This window comes from Colius striatus, chromosome 9, assembly GCF_028858725.1.
Source record: "Colius striatus isolate bColStr4 chromosome 9, bColStr4.1.hap1, whole genome shotgun sequence".
NCBI lineage: Eukaryota > Metazoa > Chordata > Aves > Coliiformes > Coliidae > Colius > Colius striatus.
In genome coordinates this window covers 8,721,824-8,746,918 of record NC_084767.1, presented here as the reverse complement: position 1 = coordinate 8,746,918, position 25,095 = coordinate 8,721,824, and the positions used below count along the sequence as shown (strand labels likewise).

Below are 25,095 nucleotides of genomic sequence, written 5' to 3'. Positions count from 1 at the left end.
GAGTCCATAAGCAAAAGGAATCTTAAGCTTCGTTTCAGCTCTCACAGACAACATTAAACTACAATGCCTATTTTATGCAAGCAAACCTATTTCTCCATTTCTCTCACTGTCAAAATCTGCTTGTGAAAACATCAAAGTGAACATTGTCTTCTAAGTGGGGTCCAAACTACTCTGTGGGCAAACAGTGTTACACTAAGCCAAATGCTTTGTATTCTTGTCTCTGAGCCAAAAAGACATGTTAACACTGAAAAACAGCCCTTCCAGTTAAAATTCAGTAACTTCTTGGGAATTATGACAATATCTAAACCACAGTTCAAAATATTCCAAACATCATTCTGCATCTACTTTCTCAGTTTTAGAATCACAGAATCTTAAGGGTTGTACGGGACTTGGAAAGATCATCCAAGTCTGACCCCCCTGCCTGAGCAGGACCACCTAGAGTAGGTCACACAGGAACTCATCCTGGGTGGGTTTTGAATGCCTCCAGAGAAAGAGATTTGACAACCCATCTGGTTGAAGATGATGAATGTATCCAATTATGGATCCAGTATACCAAAACCTATCATGCAAGTAGGTCTATCCTAGGTGTTTTATGCAGATTCACAAACAAATGAGCAGCTTTTCTGCTGGTATTCCAGACATTAGTTTAATAGGAATAAATCTTATATAAAAAGATCAAGGCAAAGCTGCTGGCAACAAAAATTCTTATTTTTTTTCCTATGCAAGATTGAAAACCAGCCTGTTATATTGCATTATGATTGAGGCAATTAAAATAGCATTCCAAAAAGATAAGTCACCTTATATTACCAAAAAGAAAACACATACAACAAATACAGGAAGAAGAAAGAAACCTATTCTTACTGTTAGTCGTAAGAAACCATTCTAGAAAATGATGTGACAGGAACTGACCTTCTTTTAAAAGGGGAAAAAAAAAATCCACTAACTTTTCATGGATAAAAGGTCTCATTTTGTTCTATAATATTTGTGTTTTTCAAAATACTATCAGCAGGTGCACCAGATTTCAAAAACCTCTTGTCCTTCATCACACATAATTGTGCTGCATATTATATTAAGAAATACAAGCAGAGGAATGTAAGTGATGGGAGTTCAATTAAAAACAGCATAATATCTGTTGCATAGAAAATGATTCCGCAGCTGAAATCAGGTTCTAATGAGAGAAAAAAGGAATACATTTTCACATATTTTTAATTACAGAGAATTTCTTCAAACATGATTTTTAATAATATATTCCATTAGGTTAACATCATATTTAAAGAAAGTGCATTTTCTGATTTCATTTTAAGTCTGATTTTGAGCAATTATTGTGTCATTGTTCTGCAGTAGAAAGGTTGAATTCATTTACTATGTGGTTATGCTAGTTATGATTGATGTCGCTTCTCCAAATGATAAACCAATCACCCCGATGATGTAATGTCATTTTAAGAGTGCTATAATCACATTTCTCTCAAACTGGAAGCTCTGATGAGTTCTAACAAAGATTTATTGTAGATTAAAGGCCTTCATAATATCAACAATAGATTGCTCATTTGATGGAAGATTTGATTAGGTAATTTTTTTAAGCAAATGAGTTTTCCAGATATATCAAGAATGGCTATTGTGAAGGGCACAGGGCAACACATGTGGATGACTATCACCTCATAGCCAAGAAGACTCATCTTCAACCTGTTGAGGAGCTATTCTGTAATTGTAGAGGTTGAAGCAAGCATAAGTGTACAATGAGACAAAGAAGAGGACCCTTATTACATAATGTAATCAGCATGAGACTTCTGCAAATATTTCATCTTTAGCATCTCCTCTGTTGACTGTGATTGGTAGAAATATTTGAAGAATCATCTAGAAAGTGCTGGCAAATATTTATTAAGGATCAAAGATTATCTGGAATCTAAGGCTTACATCTATATGTCTTCAGATCGTCCTTTTTAACCCAATTCCAAATTTAAACAATATGTTTAAATTTATTTACTCTGTCGAAAATGTTTGGATCCATGTTGTTAAGTTTCACTAAGATCTAAAATAGGTTTAAAAAATATATAGTTAAAAAGACAAAAACCAAAAAATCAAAGCATGGTTCACTTTTGCATACCATGTAGATGGTAAAAGCTGTTCTGAAAATATTTCAAGAGTACAAATGAGACACAAAAAAGGTGAGTTTTTCCAGTTTAAGGTATATGTCACTACCTGTGACTCTCTGAAGGAAACTCTGTGAGAATTACAGAAGGAAATGATCTTAGTGGAAAATGCTTATTAGTTTCCAGAGGATGTCTTAAATCCAGATGAGCTCATGCTATAGAATACTCTCGGTGATAAAAAAATTATGCACCTGTGTGTGCTTTAAAAGAAGAAAGCTATTTCTTATATCTTGACAGTTAGAAGTCATTATATATTATATGACTATTTATTAAAGAAGAAATGGAATATTTAGTGGGGATAAAAATCATAGAATGAACTAATGAGCCATTCATGAGCAAATGAAAGCACATCTGAGCACGTCAAAGGGGTTCTTTGGGTCAGTCTGCAGTAACAAGTGTGAAACACAAAGCTTTTAGGACAGAAAGAAATGATTTTTTGACTATTATTTCAAATGAAACATAAAAAGCCTTCCCAACACATTTCCAGATGTTTGACTTTTTTCACTGGGCTTCCTAAGAAAAGCCATGCTGGCTCACTGAGTCTCCAATGGTGGCTATAAATACCATGAAACCAAGTATTTAAGTATCCCCCCACATACCCTGACCTTGATCTTCTTCTGCTTCATTGCAGAAGATGCTCATTGCATCTCCCATTTAATTCTCCCATTCCTTTTAAAACCACTGTAAACTGTCTGATCCACCACATCCTTTAGACAACATTCTCTCTTTTGTTCCTTATTCCTTTCTTCAGCTGTCAACATTCACCTGTTCCTGAACTCTGAAACAAAGCCCCTGACCACTCACTCCTGACTGGTAATGGGCCATCACTAACTGGTGAACCGGAGCTGCTATTTACATAAATATCACCTTATGTTTCTCTGCCCTGAATTTCCTCTGCCATTTATTGCCCTGATACTTGGTCTCACAAGGTACTTTATCATTCTTCAAGTATGTTGTTGTCCAGATGATGTCTGGCCATCCTCTTACCCCTACAGCTCACCACCTTCTCTATTGTCCCATGAAAAATTATTGGGAAGCTCCAACTTCTGCTTACTGTCTTTCAAATAATTACTTCATGTAGAGACTGTCCCTCTTATCCTATTTTGGTTGAGTTTCCTAAAAAGCACTCAGTGATAGATTTTGTTGAGACTCCTTAGAAAGTACAAAGATCCTTCATCAACTAGATGATCCTCATTCAGAAATGTCTCATCCCTTCAGAGAACTTTTAAATCTTTCTAAAGACACGACCACCTATACTGACTCAGAGATAGATAATTTCTACCTTTTTCCCCATTTCTTTGGTTTCTACTGAGTTGCCCATTACAGATTTTGATGTCTGCAGCTCCCTCAATCCCCCTGAATCTCTTAAAAGAAAAAAACCCAAACCCACCTCAAAGCTGGTATGGTATTTTCCACTCTCAAACCTCAAATAGCAAGGAAATATACTCCATCTATTAACTTCTGTGTGTAATTATATTTTAACATATCTGAACAGATCATAGTCTTATAGGATAATTCAGGCTGGAAGGAACCCCAAGAGGTCCCCAGTCCAGCCTCCTGCCAAGCAAGGGCAGCTCTGAGGTCAGATCAAAATAGTTCAGGATTTTAACCAACCAATTCTTCAAACCCTCCAAGGACAGACTCTGCACAAGCTCTCTGGGCAATCTGTTCCAATCCAATGCTTAGGATAAAAGTTTTACCTTATATACACTCTCAATGTCATGTTTCAACTTCTGCTTGTTGTCCCATCCTCCTACCTGGAACCACTAGCCACTGTTTAAAGGGCATAACTCAGGTGCAGAACATGCACCCACAAGGCTCCAAGTTCTACTCCACACAGTATCTCCGATACTGTTCAGATCTGAATTGTTATGGCAAAAAGCGACCTTGAGCAGTTCAGAAACTGAATCAAGGATACAAACTCATAGTGTTTAGTTAAACAGACAGGAGCTGCACAGCAGACACTCATGTTTTTAAAAAGAAAAAAAAAGAAAGGCAACAAATAGGGAGCTATAATAACCTTCTTTTGTTTCGCCTGTATTTCTAAGAACTGACTGCATTTTCCCTCCTCAATTTTTGGCTGTCAAAAGGAAAAGTCAGCATCTGTCAATAAAAAAAAAAAAAACAAGAAAAGAAAAGAAAGCCCTAACCACTAAACCATTATAGATTATATGTCTGATAGCAGAGCTGCAAGTGTTTTAAAACAGTGGTCTGAAAGACAAGAATTAATTTGCTGAAAAATAGCGGCGTGTTAGTTAAATGTGACATTGGGAGTATAGATTCAGACAGATTCTGAAACAAGAACAGACACAGAATGGCAGAAGCAACATACATTTTTAGATACAGAACCTCATCACCTGCATGAGACACTAGACTAGCTTATGCAGAACAAAGAACCATTGTGTGCACACCTTTGCTTTACAAGAGGCATACAAGGAGCAGGAAATCTACTTTAAAAGCTGAATGTCTCTGATGACAAGAACTCAATAACATGTTTTACACTATTTATAACTCTGCTAAAATGCAAAAGCTCTCTATAGTAAAATGAAGGAAAAATATACACGATGTATGGTGTTTCCAAAAAAGTTTCTGTGAAATAAAGCAGTAAGACTTTTGTCTCATTTCCATAGATGCTCTCAATTCTGTGGTGATGTAAGAACACATTTGCAAGAAAAACGCATAAAACCAGCACAAACATGTCACAAACAAAACTCCATATGTTTGCAATTTTCTTACCAGTGCTGGACGCCTGCTGGGGCCCTGAACACGCTCTTAGTAGATATGAATTAGGAGAGAACTCCTCATCAGGATTGGTGTCCATGATTTGATGGGACGTATTGCTGTCTAGCAATGGCATCTGGCAGCTAACTGGTGGAGGATTATGAGAACTGGGCAGCTGAGCAGATGGGAGAAGGCTAGACGAGGATGTAGGTGGAATGGGACGACCTGGGAAAGAGGACACAGGGATCAAAGATCAGCAATGAATGTAATGAAAACAAACCAAACAGCCAAGTAATCTCGCTGTAACTCTCCATCGTTACATACGATAACTGCTGCGCAGAGACACAAAATCTCTCCACTGGTACCAACTTGTTCCTTTCCACCATATTGAAGGCATTGCGAGCAGCTATGTTGTGAACTCATTCCAAAAATCTCTCCACAGTATCAGCTTGTAAACTCATCAGGTGAACAGACGCTGGGTGAATGAGCCTATAAGTGCCCAGCACGGGATGGGCAGCAGTCTGTTCTGCCTGGGCACCCCCACGTACAGCAGCCAGATGCTGAAAGGCCCCGAGCTGCAGTCGCAGCTGCTGTAAAATGCAACTGCAGCAGCTACATATTTTACCAGAAGAATTTTCACAGAAATAGTGGTTTTGGCTGAATAAGACCAATGAGAAAGGGGACTATAATGAGATGATTCCTGGAATTACAACACATGTCTGTAACCATCTCTTAAAATGACAGTGGTGCTCTGATTTTTCGCTTTGTTTTATTTTTATCCAGGGAGATTGTTCCTGTATAAGAATCTTAGAGTCACGTAACAAGAATCCTATGAAAGCTACCTCCAAGCTAAGGTTCTTCCTGTATTATTGTGTATCTTTCCAAAATCTATTGACAGATGTGAGAGGAAGCAAAGGAGGCAGCAGGACTGAAAAGGAATTACTCCACTTGCAGGAACTGGCTAAGATGGAATATGGGTTGGAAACGCTAAGCTTTCCTATTCTTCCCCTCATTTCTTTCTGCACTGGTGCTCTAGGGGCAGAATTTCTTGCCTAGCTCACTAGACACTAATTTCAATCCTGAAATGCAGTCCTTAATGTGTATGATAGACCTCGGCCCACTACAACTCATTTCTGCTAAACTAAACTAGCGGTATCAAGTCAGTCAAAAAAATCCCCCATTATTTATTCATTCTTTGCTTTTCTGAACTTTCATTTTTCCTCTCAACTTTATATCAATCCGTTCCATCAAATGCACATAGATCAAGACAGGTTTTGGGTTAGGTTTTTTTTTCATTGCCTGCTTGAATATGACCAGTTACAGGGATGAGAGGAAGAAGAGAAACACACATTTTGATCTCTGCAGGTTTATCTAGTGCATTGGAGAAATTGTTCATGAATAATTTATACAAAGGAAAATATGACCTCAGTGATACTGCCAAAGTCTGTGAGGCAAAGAGATCTGCTGCATGCTAGCTACAAATGTTAAAATGCAGCAAAACTACATAAAACACTGCATCCTTATTTCCATCATTCTTAAAGAAACAGTAGCAGAGCAAAGACACACTGTACTTCTCATTAGTTACATCACCAGTTTTGGAATCTAGAACACTTCATTTTAGAAAAAATGCACAAAAGTTTATACCACTAAGTAATCTTCTAGAGTCACATATCAAATGCCAAAGGAAGGAAAAAAAAAGAACAGAGTCATTTAAGAAAGCGAAAACATTGCAGCCATTAAGTAAGTTACATTTGGGTAACAGCAATCAATCAAAGGTACCCATAGATACTAAAACCCCACAATTTTCACTGCATGGTAGCAGCAAATGGCATGAACTACATTTTTACTTTCAAAAAGTTTGAAATAAGGTAGGTAGGCAAGTGAGTAATATGGTTATTTCTCTATTATATTTTTAGCACTGGATAAATTGATGACAATACTAAATAACCAGGTTATCATATGACAGAAATGGGTTTAAGCTACTCCATAGCAATTCCCATCTATCATTTTTTATGCTAGAGAAAATTCAATAAGCATTGAATATTTTCATTGTGGATTTGCATTTGTGAGGAAATAATTCTAATATCGATGATAGGACTAATTACTCTTATTGTCCATGATTGTGGTGTTCTTATGAAATACTACAGTGAATACTCTAAACAAGTGGTAGGGAAGTGACTGAGATAAAACAGTTTCTAATTACTTCTTTGCTATGTGTTGCAAACAAGCAGAGAAGATGAGGTTTAATCTACCTCAGAGAGGAATGTGACACTGGACTCACTGTGTGTATTTGATTTGCATATATTCTGGCTCCTCTTCAACATTATGCAGCCAGAAGAGAGTCTTATAAATTCAGAATCTACACGTATTGTATCACCTGGACATACATTATTGTATCAGAAAAATGTTAGACGTGATGAGGTAAAGGGAAAATCAGTTTTGCTTCTGTGTAAACTACAAGTGGCTTTTCAGAGAAATTTAGATATGTTTTTGCAGAATACAAATGGAAATGGATAAATCACAGTTAGTTTGTCAGGAAAGCTAACCACACTGGTACCTTCATGAAATAATACAGCCCAAATCCCTGAAGACACTGTAAATGCCTAATTACCACAGCTCTGTTAGCAGCTTAGAGGAAACACAAGAAGGTATCAAGATGTTAAAATGTTGCATCACTTTGGTGAGAAGTTGGCTCCTGAGAAAGATTTGTCTAACACAGGTTAACTGAAAAACATAGAAGTCTCTGAGCCACAGAAACTGTTGCCAATCTGTGCTGTGGTTACATTTCCTAAAAAGCTTCCAAATTTGATTAAATTTTTTCTCGTGGTTGGTGCATTCTTGACCTTTCTGTCAAGCTGATTTTTGGTATCTACTAAACTTTAAACTTCCACTACAACCTTTCCCCCTGCAATAGTGCAGCTCTAGTAGAGCACATTTTCTCTGCATGCTTCTTCATCCCCAGCCCCTGAAACACACAGAATATCTTGAGCCATGGAACCTTCTGTAAAATTTACTGGGTAGTTGAAAAATTACAGAACAGGAATAGAAACAGACACTATTAAGCTTTGTTGACTTAGGAAATGAATCTGAAGGGTAACACTTTGAGAGAATGTTTGTGAAAGTACTGAAGAGAACTGAAGGTATGCAGTTATAAAGAGCATGATAAATGCAATTTATTTGTTACTATATACTCTTTAAGTTAGCTATAACGACTTCTGTTCACACTGTTGAATACTAATACCTTGATCAAATAAGCTCAATATACCATTTAAAATAACAGAGTAAGCTTTACAGAGTTTATAAACTCAAGCTTCCTTAGAAATAACTTGAATAACTTGTTGAATAATTTAGTTGGAATAACAGGAGTATTTTGAACCACCTCATCTGTTGAAACGACTCTAAATATTCATCACTTCACAACGGGCTTGCAATACCCAGCATTATTATAGAACATGCTGCAATGTATGGTAACAGCAGTGTTCTATTTCACTGCTGTTTTCAGAAGTTCAATCCATAATGTAAACAGGGGCTTGTACAATTTGCATCCACTCTTTGTACAGTAACACAATAAAGCTTCTAGAAGATTTTTATCTCATTGTGCACTGACAGAAACCCTGTGTAATGGATACTTAATCCTACTGACAGCAATAATGTAATTGTGGAGTATAAGCAAAGAAACATAAACCAGATAGAAATGCTAGAAAGGGAAGCCAAAGTCTAAAAGCCATTATACCACCATTTCAATAGTATAAGTCATAATTATTTCTTTTTCTGTTCATACACATGGTCATATTGCATATACTCACACATGGCAAAGACTCACACAGATACTCAATACAGTATTTGTAAGGCAAACTTGTAAGGCTTTCTTCAATATAAATATCAAATAATTAAACAAATATTGAATTAGTAAGTATTTTCAAATAAAGCAAGCAGACAGAACAAAAACCTTCCCACTTCCTTTAATTTCCCCTGTCATTGATCTGACCTTACTGCTTAGAAGTGAAGATAAAACTTGATAACTATCCTTCTGGAGGCTATTCTGATGTGGGATAGCTTTCGACTTCCATATCATATTGCACCCCATTCTGCAAGAATCTTTTTTACCCACTTATAACATTTTCCCTTTCCCCTCTAAGATTATATAGCAGACAGCATAGACTTATTATTGTCTCTCTTTTTTTTACCAGAGTCACATCTTTCTTCATCAGCCCAGGAACTTTTATGAAACCATTCCTCAGTTACTGCTACACTTGAAGTCTTTATGGCTTAAAATCTGCCTTAGAATAAACATGTACCTGGCAATGATGCCACAGCTCCACACACCTACAAGGCTGAGTATGCAGATCACACACTGGTGTGAGGAATTCTTTTATGGTCCTTGTTAAGGACAGCTTCCCAGTTTGAGGATGAATAAAACACAAGCTTACCAGTGTGGTAACAATATGATGCAGTAATAGACTGACAGAGAGGCTGTCTTAAGCCCAAACACTTGTAAGACAGCTAAGAAAAGTTCTGTTAATATTAATCATTGTAACACTTTTGGGAACAAGATACTGTAGTTACTGTTAGCCTGAAAGACCAAAACCCATCATCAGGAGGATTAAAAAAATCTATTTAAAAAAAAAAAGACTGCCTGCAATCACTTGTAGCATTAATATACATAAATAAGAGACACAATCAGAGAAGCAAGCTGCTTATCAGTGACTGAAGGATTTTTTGAGATGCATTTTCTATACTCCTCCTTGTTCCTGCTGCAGCAAAGAACCTATGGAGTTTTGTGGATTAATAAAGCCCACATGTGTGTGAAACCTTGGCCTCTCTATTTCACCATGGTACATGTCAGGAGGCAGGGAACAAACATAACAAAAACCCCCAAAATGTAAGAATTCTGACACATGAGCAGTCACTGTGTAAATATGCGTTACAAAAATACATCTTAAAGAGTTGTTAAGGAACATTTCAGCTAACTGTAGTATAGTATTACTATCCAACAATAACATATAAGAAACATAATGCTATATATATTTCTATAAATATTTATATATTTAAATATATTTACTCACACATATCTAGACAGATATACATAATATCCAAAGGAGAACATCCTTTTAAGAGGTGTAAATGATCCATCCAGACTCCTTAAATAGTCATTTTGCCATTAACTTGGTCAGGAGGGAAGATCACAACCTGCATGCTGCCATCCCACACTCCTAAATTATCCATTTCGATATAAAAATTTATCTGGTTAGAAATATGTGAACGCCAGAGGTGATAAATACAGATGTCAAAGCTTATTTTACCCACAGAGGAGTTTTCAAGCTCTTCTCATCAGGAGAATCTCACTTCTAAGGTTAGCACGTGGTGTAGCAAAAATCTGTGTAGGCTGTTCAAACCCATGCGTTCTCAGCATGTCACACTGAGGTTTTCAGATACCTAAACAGCATATCTTCACTGAAAAATTACATTTATGAAGGCATCTTCCTCTGTGTAGACATTTTTATGAGCAAAATCAAGTTTTATTAGCTTTAAATAGATGGTAAATCTTCATAATCAAGAGGTTATGATGTAACTATTCTGTACTTTGCTGTAGCAGGCTACCTGCTATTCATGTAGAAAATAAATATAAATGATATGTAATAACTACAGTTAGCCACATACATTACTAGCAATAAAGTCACTTATTTCTTTGTTCTACAGCTCTGGTCACAAGGACTGAGACACAAATAGAAAGATATTTGCAAGCCAAAATCTCAGCAGTTAGCAGTCCCTGACACATTAGATTACAGAAAGAAAAGAAACTTTAAAAGAACTGTTTTGAAGAAGCAGAAGCACTCAAATATTAATGCAGGAAGCTAGGGAAGTAAAAAGTGAAAGGAGATGAGTTGTTTCTACATAACTGATGGCATCGTAACAGATACAACACTTAATTGACAATTAAGATTTTGACATTTACTGATTAAAGATAATATTCACGTTACACCAATACAAAGTATAGAACCCTATATAATCCCACAAAATTACATTAGTGACTGAACTGATAGACAGTATCATCAGCGGTTGGTGTGTGGATCATGATACAAGGAAGGCTATCCAGTAATGGCACTGGCTGGCCATTAACTACAGATGATGAGAGAGAAGGATGAGCTATCCCTCCTCTTTTCTCTCTTACTTCAGGAAACAGAGCTGGAAAGACAAAGGGAATCAATAGAAAGAGCAGGGCAGGACCTGCTGCCAGTGGTAACACTCCTCCTCCTCCTCACCCAGCACAGACACATTCTCACTAAATTTCCAAGTCAGCCTAACTGAAGCACCTACACTGACAGCAATGTTAAATTCACTTGAAAGAGTGAGAAATGCTGCTAAATGTGACAAGAAACAACTGGAAAACTCAAGATGCATGGTTTTTTTGCAGTGCAAAGCACTATAAATTAAGCAGGCAGCTGATGAAGGGGAACTTTCCTGAGGTACAGCACATTCAGCAGGCTCTCCTGTTCCTCCCCAGAAAAATTGCTTTCTGCAAGAAAAAAAACACACTTGCCCTTCAAATATTTGTGCAAAGTACATCTTGCTGATGGGCTGGGCACTCTCAAGCAGAGTCATATTTAGTAAATTAAATATATATTGTCACAATTGGCATAAGGAAGATAAATATTTTCTATCTGATAAAATTACTACAGTTAACTGACAACAGGAAAAATCATCCCTTTTCTGTATAGCAACAGCATCTATTATTTTTGTGGCTTAAATGGCATTTATACTTCAGCACACTAGAGGCCAGCTTTGGAGTCTCAGCAGACAATAACTTTCTTCCCTGAGAAAAGCTTTTTCCCCCAGAGTTAAGCAGCCAGCTCACAGGAGAAAGGCAAGACACAACACCTAAGTTACCTCATCTGGTAAGTAGCAATGCTGATCCGTAAGTAAAGAGGACTCAGGTAACTCTATTAATCAGATGCATTTGAAGTTAAAACTAAAGTTCAAAATGAAACACACATGAAAAAGAAAGAAAGGAATCTAACGATTTATGACCATTTTCTTCAGCCTCAAGTTGCATTTCTGTTGCCTAAACTCTCATTGCATTTTCTCACTAAGGCAAACAAGCTTCAAAACAGCAAGAAAGAAAGATAGAAATCAGGATTTGGATGACAGAGTTATCACTGAAGAAAGGTACTCTCAATGCTTCTGAAGCTCCTATCTCTCTGAAAGCATCAAATGAACAAAACCAGCCAAGCTAAGAAAAACGTTTTCACAGAGTCTATTTCATAAGAGTCAAAGGAGAGAATAAGGTCTTCCTAAAAGCATGGGGCTGATATTCCTGCACAGACCTGTTTACTGATGTTTTTAGGTGTTTCTCTGCATCAAAATAGATAGCTAGGGCATCCAAGGATGAAGTTAAGACCATCATATCATACCAAGGAAAGGCTGAAGGTAGGTTTGAAATAATTATGAAAGAATGCAAAAAAAGAGATCTAGACATAATAAGACATGAGCTGTGATACACATCACAATGAACCAGCAGAGACAAATCAGAACCATGGGTTTGTATCTTTCTCATTTAACAGCATGAACAAGACTCTTGTACCTTGCTTAGTTTTTTTTTAAAACTTGTGTAAAAAAAAGAGCACAAAATCCAAGCAAGAGCATGAACAGAGCGAAGATAATGAAAACAGTAATCATTCTGGACCTACAGTATAGGCAAGAATATGCCTCAAAGGGCAATTTCTGTCAATGTATAAAGAAAGATTTGTGTCTTTGACAGTAGCTTCTCTGAGGACAGAGCTGCAGCACCCTACATGGCACAAAGACAGCCCAGTTATGATATTTTCACTGATATGTTGTAGATGCTGCTTGGCCAAGTGAGAAACTGTGAACTGTTTGTGCAATAGCTGTATCTCCAACTGCGTCACTGCAGACCATGCGTATGACACGTTAGGTACCGTCCACTCTGCACCCCGAGGCTGCCTGGAGCTAAGTTCTTTCAGAATGACTTCACCTCGGCCCATGAAGCCCTGAAACTTTTCTTCCTTTGTTTTTCTTGATGGGTTTTTCATTTCAAGGTGACTGAAATGCTGAAAGGCTTGTGTTGCAGTTCCTCAGAGCAGCAGGAGCTGAGCATCAGTGCTGTGCAGCACAACTCCATCACATCCCCAACACATGAACTCCTGTTGCATTCAGGAGCAGTGAAATCACTTATGTTAGCAAGATAACCCAAGATAATACTAAAGTCAAACTCAGTGTGAGCAACTTCCATTCCCTCCCCTCTCCAGTAGGCAATGGAACTAACCCTTATCTCAATAGCACCCAGATTTCCTACAGTCTTTCTGTGAAACATCAAGAAGAAAAATCAATCGCAAGGAGACCAAAGCACTCGGAAAAAGGGCACTGAAGAAATAAACAGATATCTGCCCAAATCTCTACCCTCCTTTATGAAAATATGACAGACAGCAATACAGCATCAAATAGAGTTTTGAAAAATCCTTAAATTCACACTGCAAAAGCAAAATAGTGCATTCCTTTTAAAAAACCATACTCCTAGAAATCATGATCTTACCTGTGTAAGTAATTGTAATAGTCTGGAAGTTAAAATGTTTAAACAAAATTATCCCAAAACTCAAGGTTATTTCTTCTTAGGTACATGTTAAAATTTGTATTTACATTTCCAAGCAACCCTGCAGGGTACGTATGTGTAGGGATGAATAAGGAAAGCTTAAACAAAACAAAATAAACCTAGATTCTTTGTGATAGTGATGCATAAATTCTAACTGGTTTAGCATTGTTTCAGTTCAAGTAAAATTTGCCAGCGAGACAAAAAATTGTTTATAAAGTGCTTATATGAGATAAAAAAGGAATAAATTTTAAATGGCAGTCTCTGTTACCAAAAATAGAAAAAAGTTGAATGTTGTCATATTTTCATATTTAATATATTCCTCTTCCCTGTCCTCTGAAGTAGAACCAGATACTGCACACCCAGGGACATGGTTTGAGAACTGCAGATATCAGAAAAGGGGTGAATGAAGAAAAACAAGTAAGTCTGTTTTCTCTTACAGATGCATTCTACAAGCTTGTTCAAGTTTTGTTATCTTCATGCAACCATTTGACCTCTGCAAGTGCTTATTATTTCCCAAAGTACTGCACGTGAGTAATTCTTGACCATGAAATTCCCTGTACCAATGCAAGATACTATCATTACTACAATCTATGAGAAGAACAAGACTAACTTGGAAATCAATCACTTCTCTTCTGACTTTCAGTGTTCAATTAATTTTTCTAAGCAATCCATCTACAAAATACATCAGTTTTATGGAATTGGGATATTAAAAATAAGTAGACAGTCATGACTTCAAAATTATCTAAACCAATTCAGTACGTAAAGGAATAATTTGCTGCTGTCAAAAGCTAATGTCACTTAATTCTTGTCTTGTTAAATCATCCAATGCCCGTTTCTTTTTTAGTTAAACAAAGATAAATAATAAAAACAATTTACAGCTAGAAGATGTTAGGGGTTTGCAGCTGTTCAATGTCTTTTTGGCAGATTAGATTCTGTAATGAGAAGTTATAAGCCTCATTTTATAAAAGCTGTTGCTGTCTTGGGAAAAACATCAGTGAGTAAGATTAGAAAACTCTTTTCTTTCATGAACCTATTACACTAGCAAGCTGATTGCTTGGCATATGTTTGATACCTTCATAGCTGGAAAACATTAATTTGTTTCAGTGATTTTTTTTTTCCCCCCATCACTCAAACTCAAAATGTCTTTCCAAATCTTACCCTAGCTCTGATTTAGCCAGTAAAATCAGAGCAAGAAACAGACAAGTCCATGTGAACATAATTCACATGAACTTGCATTGACTTAACTTCCCTAAATAAAAAAGTCTACTGAACTATAACTAACATTGAATTATAACAACTCATCAACTGCCTGTTCCTCCTGGGACAAAAGTAACATTCTAAGATTAGGAATGGATTTAGAAGGAAAATATTGGAAGATTCACAACCACCATACATGACTGAATTTCCACTTCTATGTAACTTAATAATATGTGCATTTTAAAAATTGGGAGGAAATAACATGTATTTATCAATCGTATTGGCTCATACAGAGCTAAGTATTCATACCAGGCAATTCCACTAATGAAAGGGTTGTAATTAGGCCCTAGGTAGGTAATTACAGGAACCCTATGAAATCTAGTTCCTTACATAAATCTACAAGTAGTTGAGTATCTTTATTCCAGTGACACAGTTCAAGCTATGCTGTGCTACAAGCTTGTTTCTGCTATCCAAACACCTCTTGTTTCTCTTCTCTCTATTTTACTGAAAGTCTAAATACTGTTAAACAACCACTTGTGCCATCTCCACCACATATCCTCATGAATGATGTTGGCTTTATTTCTATTAGAGAAATTTGTTTCCAGGAATGGTTGCAACAATTAGTCATTCAGGTGTCTGGAGTCACTAATAGGTGTGAAAAATAACACTATCTTGAACAAACAGGAGAAAACTGCAATCTGCAATTATTTAACAAAATCTGTGAAAGCCATGTAAAGATAGCACTAACTGGGGGGGCTTGGATGATGATTAGGGAGTTTGTGTTAACTGTTTGCAACCTGCTGAAATGGCAGCTCTAATTTCTGATGAACAAATGTGAAATGAACACAAGGCTCCACATGCTCAGTATTATGTAAATGGCAAAATTATTTAAATAATATGCTTAAAATCTGCTCTGTGTTACAGTGCAATGACAGTGCTATATTCTGGCTAATTCTGCTTGAGGTTATCAAGGTCTACTGTTCTCAGTTACACCTGCAGTTTGAATACAATGTTCCACTTTGCTTTCTAAATGTGTGTGGAATGCAATTCTGAATTAGTGCTAAACATCTGCTATGGTGCTCTCTAGAGATGTTTGTATCTTAGTGCTGGGAGATGCTAAGGTGCACTAAGAAAAAGTATGAAAAGTATGATGGGAAATGAATTCCCATTAATCTTGATACTGATACTTACATTTACATGATATTATCTTGATATTTACATTTTTCTTGCTTCAGATGGTTTCTTCTCCTAAGATCCAATCTTGCAATTCTTACACAATCTGTACTGACATCAGCAGAAGTTTTAGGCGCACAAGGAAACTAAAGACTTCACTTTTCAGTCCTCTTTGTCTCTGATGGACTTTTCCCAAGAACAAAAGCATCTAACTTTCACTGCATCTGCAGGCAGCAAAACATTTTTTTAAAAAGAACATTTAATGGGTGCTACAAATGGTTAAGACCATTGTGATATTTTACAATGAACGTTTATGTATCCTGACAAGAAGTGATCAGTTCCTGTCACAGATCCTGCTTCCAGAATGAACATTCCACATAGCAAACTACAGAGAAATATCAGCTTCATCTAAGTCAATACAAAATGTGTCTTTGCCTTCAGCACGGCCAGGGTTTCACCCTAGAGTCCTAAAAAGCCTTTCCACAGAGAAGCTTCCCTAGCAGCACTCTGTTCCTGACTGGCATACCGGGCTGCTGCTGCTCACTCAATTCAGGATTGACCACTGTGCTCACATCTAGGAATACAGCTTGGACCCAAACTGCAGTTCAAAATCCAAGGGCAAAGTGAAATACCATCATTAACACGGATCTAGATCTACCATAGCCCTTAAACATCTCTTTGATATCTTCAGGTACAGATGACCATTTCTGGAAGAAAACATGGAATACAGAAAGTATCCAAATATAGGATTACAGACAAAATCATCAAACCACTTGCAAACGAGTGATTTAAGTGCAGATAAAAGTTTGTTCAGTACTGAAAAATGTTTGAAACATTTATGCTTCTAAATTTGCTTTCCAGTTCAGAGTCTGGGAAGCAGACTCAAATAAAGGAACAGATGATAAACTAGAAAAGAAAGGACAATATCCTTACTGTTTGTGGGACACACCTTAAATGAACACTGTAATCTGCTCACTTTCCTTACAGAAAAGATGAAAAATGTTGATTTCTCACGTGAGGTTTATGTCAAATTTCACTTTATGTGAAAATATTTAGCCCAAATAAAGCCTGAGTGGCAGATTGCAACACAACAGCCATGAGACCAGTAACTATTTCACCATTGCTGTGTATCACCGTAATTAACGGCACTCTGGGAAAAGAGTTCAGGAAATTAAAAAGATAAAATTTGCTTCTAATGAAAAGAAATTGCAGACATGAAAGACTACTATATGGAAAAGTGAGCTTAGTACTCTGCAGTACTGAGAACACTTGTAACCTGATTAAAAGGCATTTGCAAGCACAAAATTAGGTACGTTAAAAAGTAAATAATCTTTTCATTATAGCTACAGTTAAAGTTGCCAGAGTGAAGGAACAAAGATATATCTTCTTCCCCTAAAACAAATGGGCTCTGTTCTATGCCTTTTGGTAATGCAAAAACCCCACTGAAAATCAAACAGGTTACAGAATAGCTTGAATGTACTATTCTGTAGTTCAGGATGGACTGTATCTTGAAAATAATGACAGTTTCTCTCATCTTTTCAATCTTGAAGCACTTTAAAACTACAGCACAGAAATACATGGTCAGAGAAGAATTAAAACTGAAGCTGAAATATGCTACTAAAGAATCCAAAGTTTGTTTACACCATTAGAAGGCACTCAAATATATATCCCCATAAATGACAAGGTCCCAGCAGCAAATTAACAGGAACAATTTTCCCGTCTCAGGAGCTGTCAAGATGGGCTCTGTTAGCCAATTTATCTTACTCTAGCACATCTCTGGTGCTTGTCAATCAATATGTGAAACATTTGGTGCTGATTGCCATTTTTCTATCCACTTCCTTTTGCCTCTCGTACCAGGCAATTTACTGCAAGTCAATCAAGGTTGAAGCAGACCTTGTTTAAATAAAACACTGTTGAGTTCTTTTCACACCAACAATTTCAAAAACAGAATGAGCTGTAGCTTTTCACATTTACATTTATACTACTTTTTCTATTTTTCCCAAATGCCATGCTCAAGCTATAAGTCATAACTAAACTCAGCCAAAGGCTTATGGAGAAAACAGTCAGGCAAGATGAACTGAATATAACTGTATATGCTTTCACTATCAAAAACGCAGTCTATCGATGGAGACAGAGAACATTAAAAAGTACTTAAGTAATCTGGGATTATTTCTTTTTCTCCCCTTGATAAAAGTCAGTTTTGCACACCATAAAAGCAACTTCTAACTTCTCTGAACTTCTGAACTCAGGATAATTATTTCCAATATTCATGTACACTACAATTTCACAGTATGAAGGACATCAGCTATTGTATTTATAACTGCATGTCACAAATAGAAGAGTGTACACACACAATTCTACTAACTTAAAACTTGGTCCTATGATAAATGCACTGACAGCTTCTCTTTCACATCCAGGTGAAAATCTCAGGGCAATCCCAGGTCACATCATGTCTAACTGTGGCACTACCTTGGCATCACCCATAAGCAGTGAGGTGGAATAACATGGCAGACGTCAGTTGCCTTGCACTACATATTACCTGATGTACAACTGTAACAACATACACATATAGTACAGAACACTTTGTAAACAATTTCTTTAAAACTTTGACTTGTGTTTGCACAGTGAGACGTGGCTTTCCAAACAATACCCGTGTAACTCTTCTACTGCGCACAAGGCTATTTCTGTTCTTTTCATTCACCACGGATTACAAGATTAACCATGTGATCCTTCACAACAGTGGAGCATAAAACTACAGTGTTCTGAGTTAAAATGGCAATTAAATACCTGAAGGACACAGTTATGTGCTCCAGCTATACAGATTGCCAACAATTTATTCAGTTTAATCCTGTTATTTACTCGATCCACATACACTAAATCCAAAGACAACAGCAACAGAAGAAAATGCAAGTCAGATGAGCCCCTATGATCTCACAAGTAACAATCTTCTAAGAGTAACAGAGTACATATTCCTTCAGTAACAAAGTGGCTATCTTTCTGCTCTTATTAATAAGATGATTCATTTCTCCCCTTTTTAATTCCAAGTTATGCAAGTGTCAGATGTTCCCCCTGCATTTCTGGGAAATGTTAAACATTTAAGTGTTGGAAGGGACCTTGAAAGATCATCTAGTCCAACCCCCCTACCAGAGTAGGACCACCTAGAGTATGTAACACAGGATCTCCTCCAGATGGGTTTCAATGTTCCCAGAGAAGGACACTCCACAATCCATCTGGGCAGCCCTTTCCAGTGCTCCCTCACCTCAATAAGGAAGAAATTCTTCTTCATATTTCTTTGGAACTTCTTATGTTCCAGCTTGTACCTGTTGCCCTTTGTCCTATCATTGGCCATCACTGAGAACAGCCTGGCTCCATCCTCCTGAACACTCACCCGTTATGGATTTGTAAACATTGATGAGGTCACCCGTCAGTCTCCTCCAAGCTAAAGAGCCCCAGCTCCCTGAGCCTTTCATCACAGGGGAGATGCTCCACTCTCTTAATCATCTTTGTAGCCCTAGAAACAAAACTCATACTATTTATTCTCACTAGGGGGATAACTACAGGTAACTGCTGAGGCAGCCTCCAACCTAAGGATCTTCCTTTACACTGTTACAAGTAATAAGAAAAAGGTAAATCTAGATAGTATCTAACTCTAGAGAGTTAGATGCATACCATGGATGTGGATATTATACAAAAGCATACAAATATAAACATGCAGACACAAGTCAACAGGTATGTATATGAGGAAACGTGGTGTCCTAACCCTGCCAAAAGCTGAACTTCAGCTTATAGTCAGAGGAGAGAAGGAAGGAAGGAAAGAAGGAAAATGTCTCCTTTACTACATATTGACATCATTAAGAAAAGAAAACCCAAAACAACTCACAATGAAACAGCAAGATAAGGATAAGAAAAATTCTTTCCTGCAAGGCAAAACCAGTTAGCCTGATTCATGCAAATATGATGCTTCAGTAACAACAGCCGGTAGCCAACAATAAAAATTATCATAAAAGGTAGTATAACAATTACAGAGTCTTAGTTTAGGCTTAAGTAATGACAAAAGATAATGGGTGATTTTCTTGCCTAGTCTTTAAAAAGATGCCTCCTACACTAAAGCATGAAGAATCACACTTATATAACATTTTTTTTTTATCATTTGGAATGATAGCAGAACACTTACATATTAAGAAATATTCCATTCATTCCACTTCACATACAAAAAAACAACTCTGAAGAAAACAAAGATGCAATTTTAATCCTCAGAAACGTCTGAGCTTACTGAAATCTAAACTTTGCCACTGGCCAAGGCATGTATGCTATTTTTACAGTCCTATTACTTGGAGCTTGCAGAAAGCTCTGGTTTGGAATGCAGGTTTGCAGCTGGGTTATGTCAATGTATCGGAAAGACATTTCCTCCAAAATGAAAACAAGTACAACAAACAACCCCTCCTACACCTGCTTATGGACTGTTTCTTTCCACTCTCAGCAAACATTGTCCTTCCATCACTAATGTATTTTTCCCAACAGTTATACCAATTTCTTAGTAATACACTTTCTGATTGTAAATGCAAAAGAGACTTTCCAACGTTTCCGCCACAGAAGAAAGCCACAAGTGATGGGTGAAGTTATTTGATAGCTGAATTACCTAATTAAGCAATTGACTTAGGTCAAAACAGCTAGAAGGCTGTTCCCTTTCTGCCTGCCCCCATTCCCAGGTCCTCTGTCCCCCAAATTTCCCCAGACTTTCCCTTAGGGCCCTGCAAAGACTGATCATAACAGTTGATGGATTTTAGGGGAAGGTAGACAAGGTTGGTAGGACACGGAGGATTGATACAGAGAAGCTGCATACACAGCCTGACATATCATCTGCCAGAGAGTTACAAAGGAAGAGTTAGTTACAATTCTCTCCGGGAAGTCAATCACATATTTCACTATTCTTACCATTAGCCAAAAGTACAGGATTTCTATCTGTTCCTATTCTCCTTCTTTTCTCACCAATACAACTGTTTAAAACCTTAATTTTAACTTAAACCTGCAATTTCAGTTGCTAAGAGAATTGTACTTTCCCATTTCTCTACAGCCCCAGGGACTAATTGAAAAGATTACCTGAAGACTCAAGATCTAAATGCTCAAGAAAGAAAAATCTCCTTAAAACGACTTCTACAAAGCAGAATGACAGAAATAGGAACAACTAGGAGATCTTTCTGTCACTGATAGTTTTGATATTACAAATGATAGTACACTGCATGTGATCATGTGCTGGGAAAACCAGTAATAACACAGTGAGTTCCAGTGGTTTCCCTTATTGCAGTACACAGAAAAATAAGTGATAAATAAGGAGCTTGTTTTCACTACAAATCACAGAACTGAAAAGGAGTTTTGATCTAAAAATATTATAATGTGAGCAGGGATCAAGTTTTTCCTGTCTTTGATAACTTGCCACGGTGAACAGATTTGTTCAATATATAAGGCTGGATCAGTGCTTTTCTCCAGCTACCACAGAGAAAATGTTAAAGCAGTATTGAGGACTAAATGGAGTGGATATGTAAGAAATAGTCAAAGACAGTTTTAAAAGATGCTGTTTTACCTACACTTAATGAAATGAAAAATAGAAAATACACAATCTTCTCTTAGAAGTCACGACCCCATCAAAAACTGATGAATCAAACTGTTCCAGCAAGGTCAGTTAACAGAAATAATACATCACAATCTCACCCATTTGGGACTTTTGTTCTTAAACACTTCAGTAAATGGGCCTGTTTGTTAACTCCAACAGATAATTATGAAGTGCAATAAAAAATTGAAATTATGTTAATAGGGCAGAGAACAACGGCTGCTTCCAAAATCTCTGCCAATTACTAGACATAATGGTTCTCAATTAAGCTGGAGGGTATTTCCAATCATTCATAATTCACTATTTGAAAAGTATCATAAAAATATATGTGTGAGCTGCTAATAAAACTTTCAGACCAACAATATAGATGTTTGTCACAGAAAGTAAGATCTATTTTATTTTTAGAGTGTTTTTTTTCTCGTGAATGATATGTCAAGATATTGCTAGTGAAAGGAGGTAACTAACATGGTATTTATTTCTCATAGTGCTCCAAGTGCAAGGGGAGCTATATTCCTTTCTTAAGCAATTTCAGTCTCCTGTAGGAATAGTCAGCAATCATGCATGTCTTAACCAATTCTATTTTTAGATACTGCAGCTCACTATATAAACTTTAATGCATACATGGATGTGAACCAGGGGACTCATTGCTTGTCCACTTTGATATTTTTCACTTCTGATACTTTTCAAGGGAATAAAACGAAAACAAAAGAAAATACTGAAAAATAAGGTCTGAAATAAGACTAAGGTATTCTCAGGATTGTCTTTCAATTAATAAGCTTGATGTACCCTAGATTTCCACCAAAACAAATGAAACATACACCTTTAATAAATGAAGCCATCAAGAAAAGATCAATAGGCAATAATTACTGTCCACACTTTCACTACTTATCCACCACATGTGTAACTTCCCTTTAGGAAAGTGGCACATTTAGTGATTATCTGAATTCTCATCAGAACTTTATTAGAATCATAGAATGGTAGGGATTGGAAGGGACCTTCAGAGATCATCTAGTCCAATCCCCCTGCAGAAGCAGGGTCACCTAGATCAGGTCACATAGGAGCATGTCCAGGTGGGTTCTGAAGACCTCCAAGGAAGGAGACTCCACAACCCCTCTGGGCAGCCTGTGCCAGGGCTCCCTCACCTCAACAGTGACAGAGTTTTTTCTTATATTTAAGTGGAACTTTTTGTGTTCCAGCTTCATCCCATTACCCCTTGTCCTGTTGCAAGCTACTATAGAAAAAAGGGATGTCCCAACCTCATGACACCCATCCTTTGGATATTTGGATGTTAATAAGATCTCCCCTCAATCTCCTCTTCTCCAGACTAAACAGCCCCAGTTCCCGCAGCCTTTCCTCGTATGAAAGATGTTCCAGTCCCTTGATCATCTTGGTGGCCCTGTGCTGGACTCTTTCCAGAATTTCTCTGTCCCTCCTGAGCTGAGGAGCCCAGAACTGGACTCAGTGCTCCAGATGAGGCCTCACCAGGGCAGAGTAGAGAGGGACAAGAACCTCCCTTGACCTGCTCGCCACACTCTTCTTGATGCATCCCAGGATGCCATTGGCCTTCTTGGCCACGAGGGCACATTGCTGGCTCATATTTAGTTTATTATCAACCAGAACTCTCAGGTGTCTCTCTGCAGAGCTGCTCTTCAGCAGTTAGAGCCCCAACCTGTACTGGTGTGTGGGGCTGTTCCTTCCCAGCTGCAGGACTCGGCACTTGTCCTTGTTGAACCTCATCAGGTTCCTCTCTGCCCAACTCTCAAGTTGGTCAAGATCCCACTGAATGGCAGCACAGTCTCTGGGGAATTAGCCAGTCCTCCCAGTTTGGTGTCATCAGCAAACTTGCTGAGGGTACACTGTGTCCCCTTATCCAGGTTGTTGATGATGTTGAACATGTGACTTGAAGATGTTACATGTGATTACAGATAAATTTTACTGAAGACATACCCTAGGCAGATACATTAAAACACATGTGTTTCATTTATATATTTCAAAATCAATCACAGCTTAAAAACTTTCTCTAATCAAACTTCTTTCATTTTCGTCCTGCCAAGAAGTAAAACTTTTGTCATTTTTATTCAAATACATTTGCATACATACTCCTAAGCAAGAGTAAATCATTCAAGAATAGTCCCTAACTGTAGAAATTTATATTTTCATATTTAAACAGCAACTCAAAGACTTGGGCAGAGCAACTGTGAATCAGTAGTGGAAGATAGACATTCATCATCCAGACCTAGGATCTGCTGAGAGTCTTTATTGCTTTGACCTCATTAAAGTGGTGCAAAGCATGAGCTAACATAAATCTGTCTCTCTAAATACATTTTCCTTTAATTTTTTAATAGTTCCACAGAAAGGAAAGGTTAAAGCCAATTAAGAGAGATACAAATACCATTATTATTGCCCTGACAAATTGCTACATATTGGATTTGGCCATTTCACTTTTAAAAAACCCCACTACTCCTATTTCTGAATGAATGACATAGTTTACTGACTTTCCTTGGGGTTTTTTTGGCAGGGTGGAAGGGTGGTATATTGGTATTTTTTTAATCCCTTCATTTTTGTTTCATTTTCTCTTTCACTACTTACTTTTAGTCTCAAATTTAAAGCTAAAGTAAATGTGAAGTATTACAGTTGGACAAGGATATGTACATAAGGACTGAATTGTAATTCAATCTTCATTCCAAATGGGACAAAAAGATTCTGTGTTCATTCCTATGCAACAAAAGCTTGCCTTTCTATCTCATTAAGATCATCATACAATATCAACAGATGCTTGAAGGCATCTAGTGATGAAGGAACTGCTGAGAAAATGGAATCAAAAGTTCTGACGAATGATAATCTAATTATACTGCAAAGATCTTGCTTTCCTGTACAATGTCTAGCAAAACACACATATCCCAACCCCACCCCCTCCAAGCAAAACAAACCCCCCTCATTAAATAGCTACCATTTCTATGTGACTCTGCACTGTTTGGCACTGTGAGCAACAGTCATCATTTTAATTAAAAAAAGAGAAAAGCTAAAAAAATAAAAAAGCTAAGGGTTAAAGTCTCCCAGAATTCCCAATGACCTCAGTAGCTGCAATGCACACAGAACTGCGAACAGAATATTACCATTAACATTATAATCATAGTAAACAAGCATCTGGCTGTCATTTAAAATACAGCTTTTCTGTACTGATAATAAGAAGCATTTTCTGCTAATTTCTGTTATCTATAAATCTCTTTTGGCATTCCAACTCTGCAATTAATGTGCTGTACATGCTTCACTTTATGCACAATGAACACTTCGCATCAAATGTCAGCATGTCTTCTCGTTATCTTAAAGACAGGCAGAGATTCATTCAATAAAACATCCAAAGCATAAAAAGACAAAGAATAAGGAGGTATTTACTTATTGTGCCACAGATAGTCAATAGAAACATACATATATTTATTTTCTTTTACACTGAGGAAATAATCATAACTATTTGCAAAAAAACACCCCACTTTTATCTCTTGGCTAGCTCTGTTAATTGAACTGCAGAATGGGAGCTGAAATCAAGTTTAGATCAGTTACTTATCCATGTATCACACCTCTAAATGAGCAAAGTGCTACAGTACATTGGCCCCAAGTTAATAATATCTCCTCATTTT

At 37.2% G+C, this 25,095-nt stretch overlaps 1 protein-coding gene across 3 annotated transcripts in view; it reads right to left on the bottom strand.

The window, feature by feature from the left end:
* TENM2 (teneurin transmembrane protein 2) overlaps window positions 1–25,095 on the bottom strand; it is a 517,058-nt gene that overhangs the window by 217,378 nt on the left and 274,585 nt on the right. For all 3 annotated transcript variants that reach the window (XM_062002971.1, XM_062002972.1, XM_062002973.1), the window contains one exon: window positions 4,887–5,096. In XM_062002971.1, the coding sequence (XP_061858955.1) occupies window positions 4,887–5,096 (210 nt within the window). The remainder of the gene's footprint in view (window positions 1–4,886; window positions 5,097–25,095) is intronic.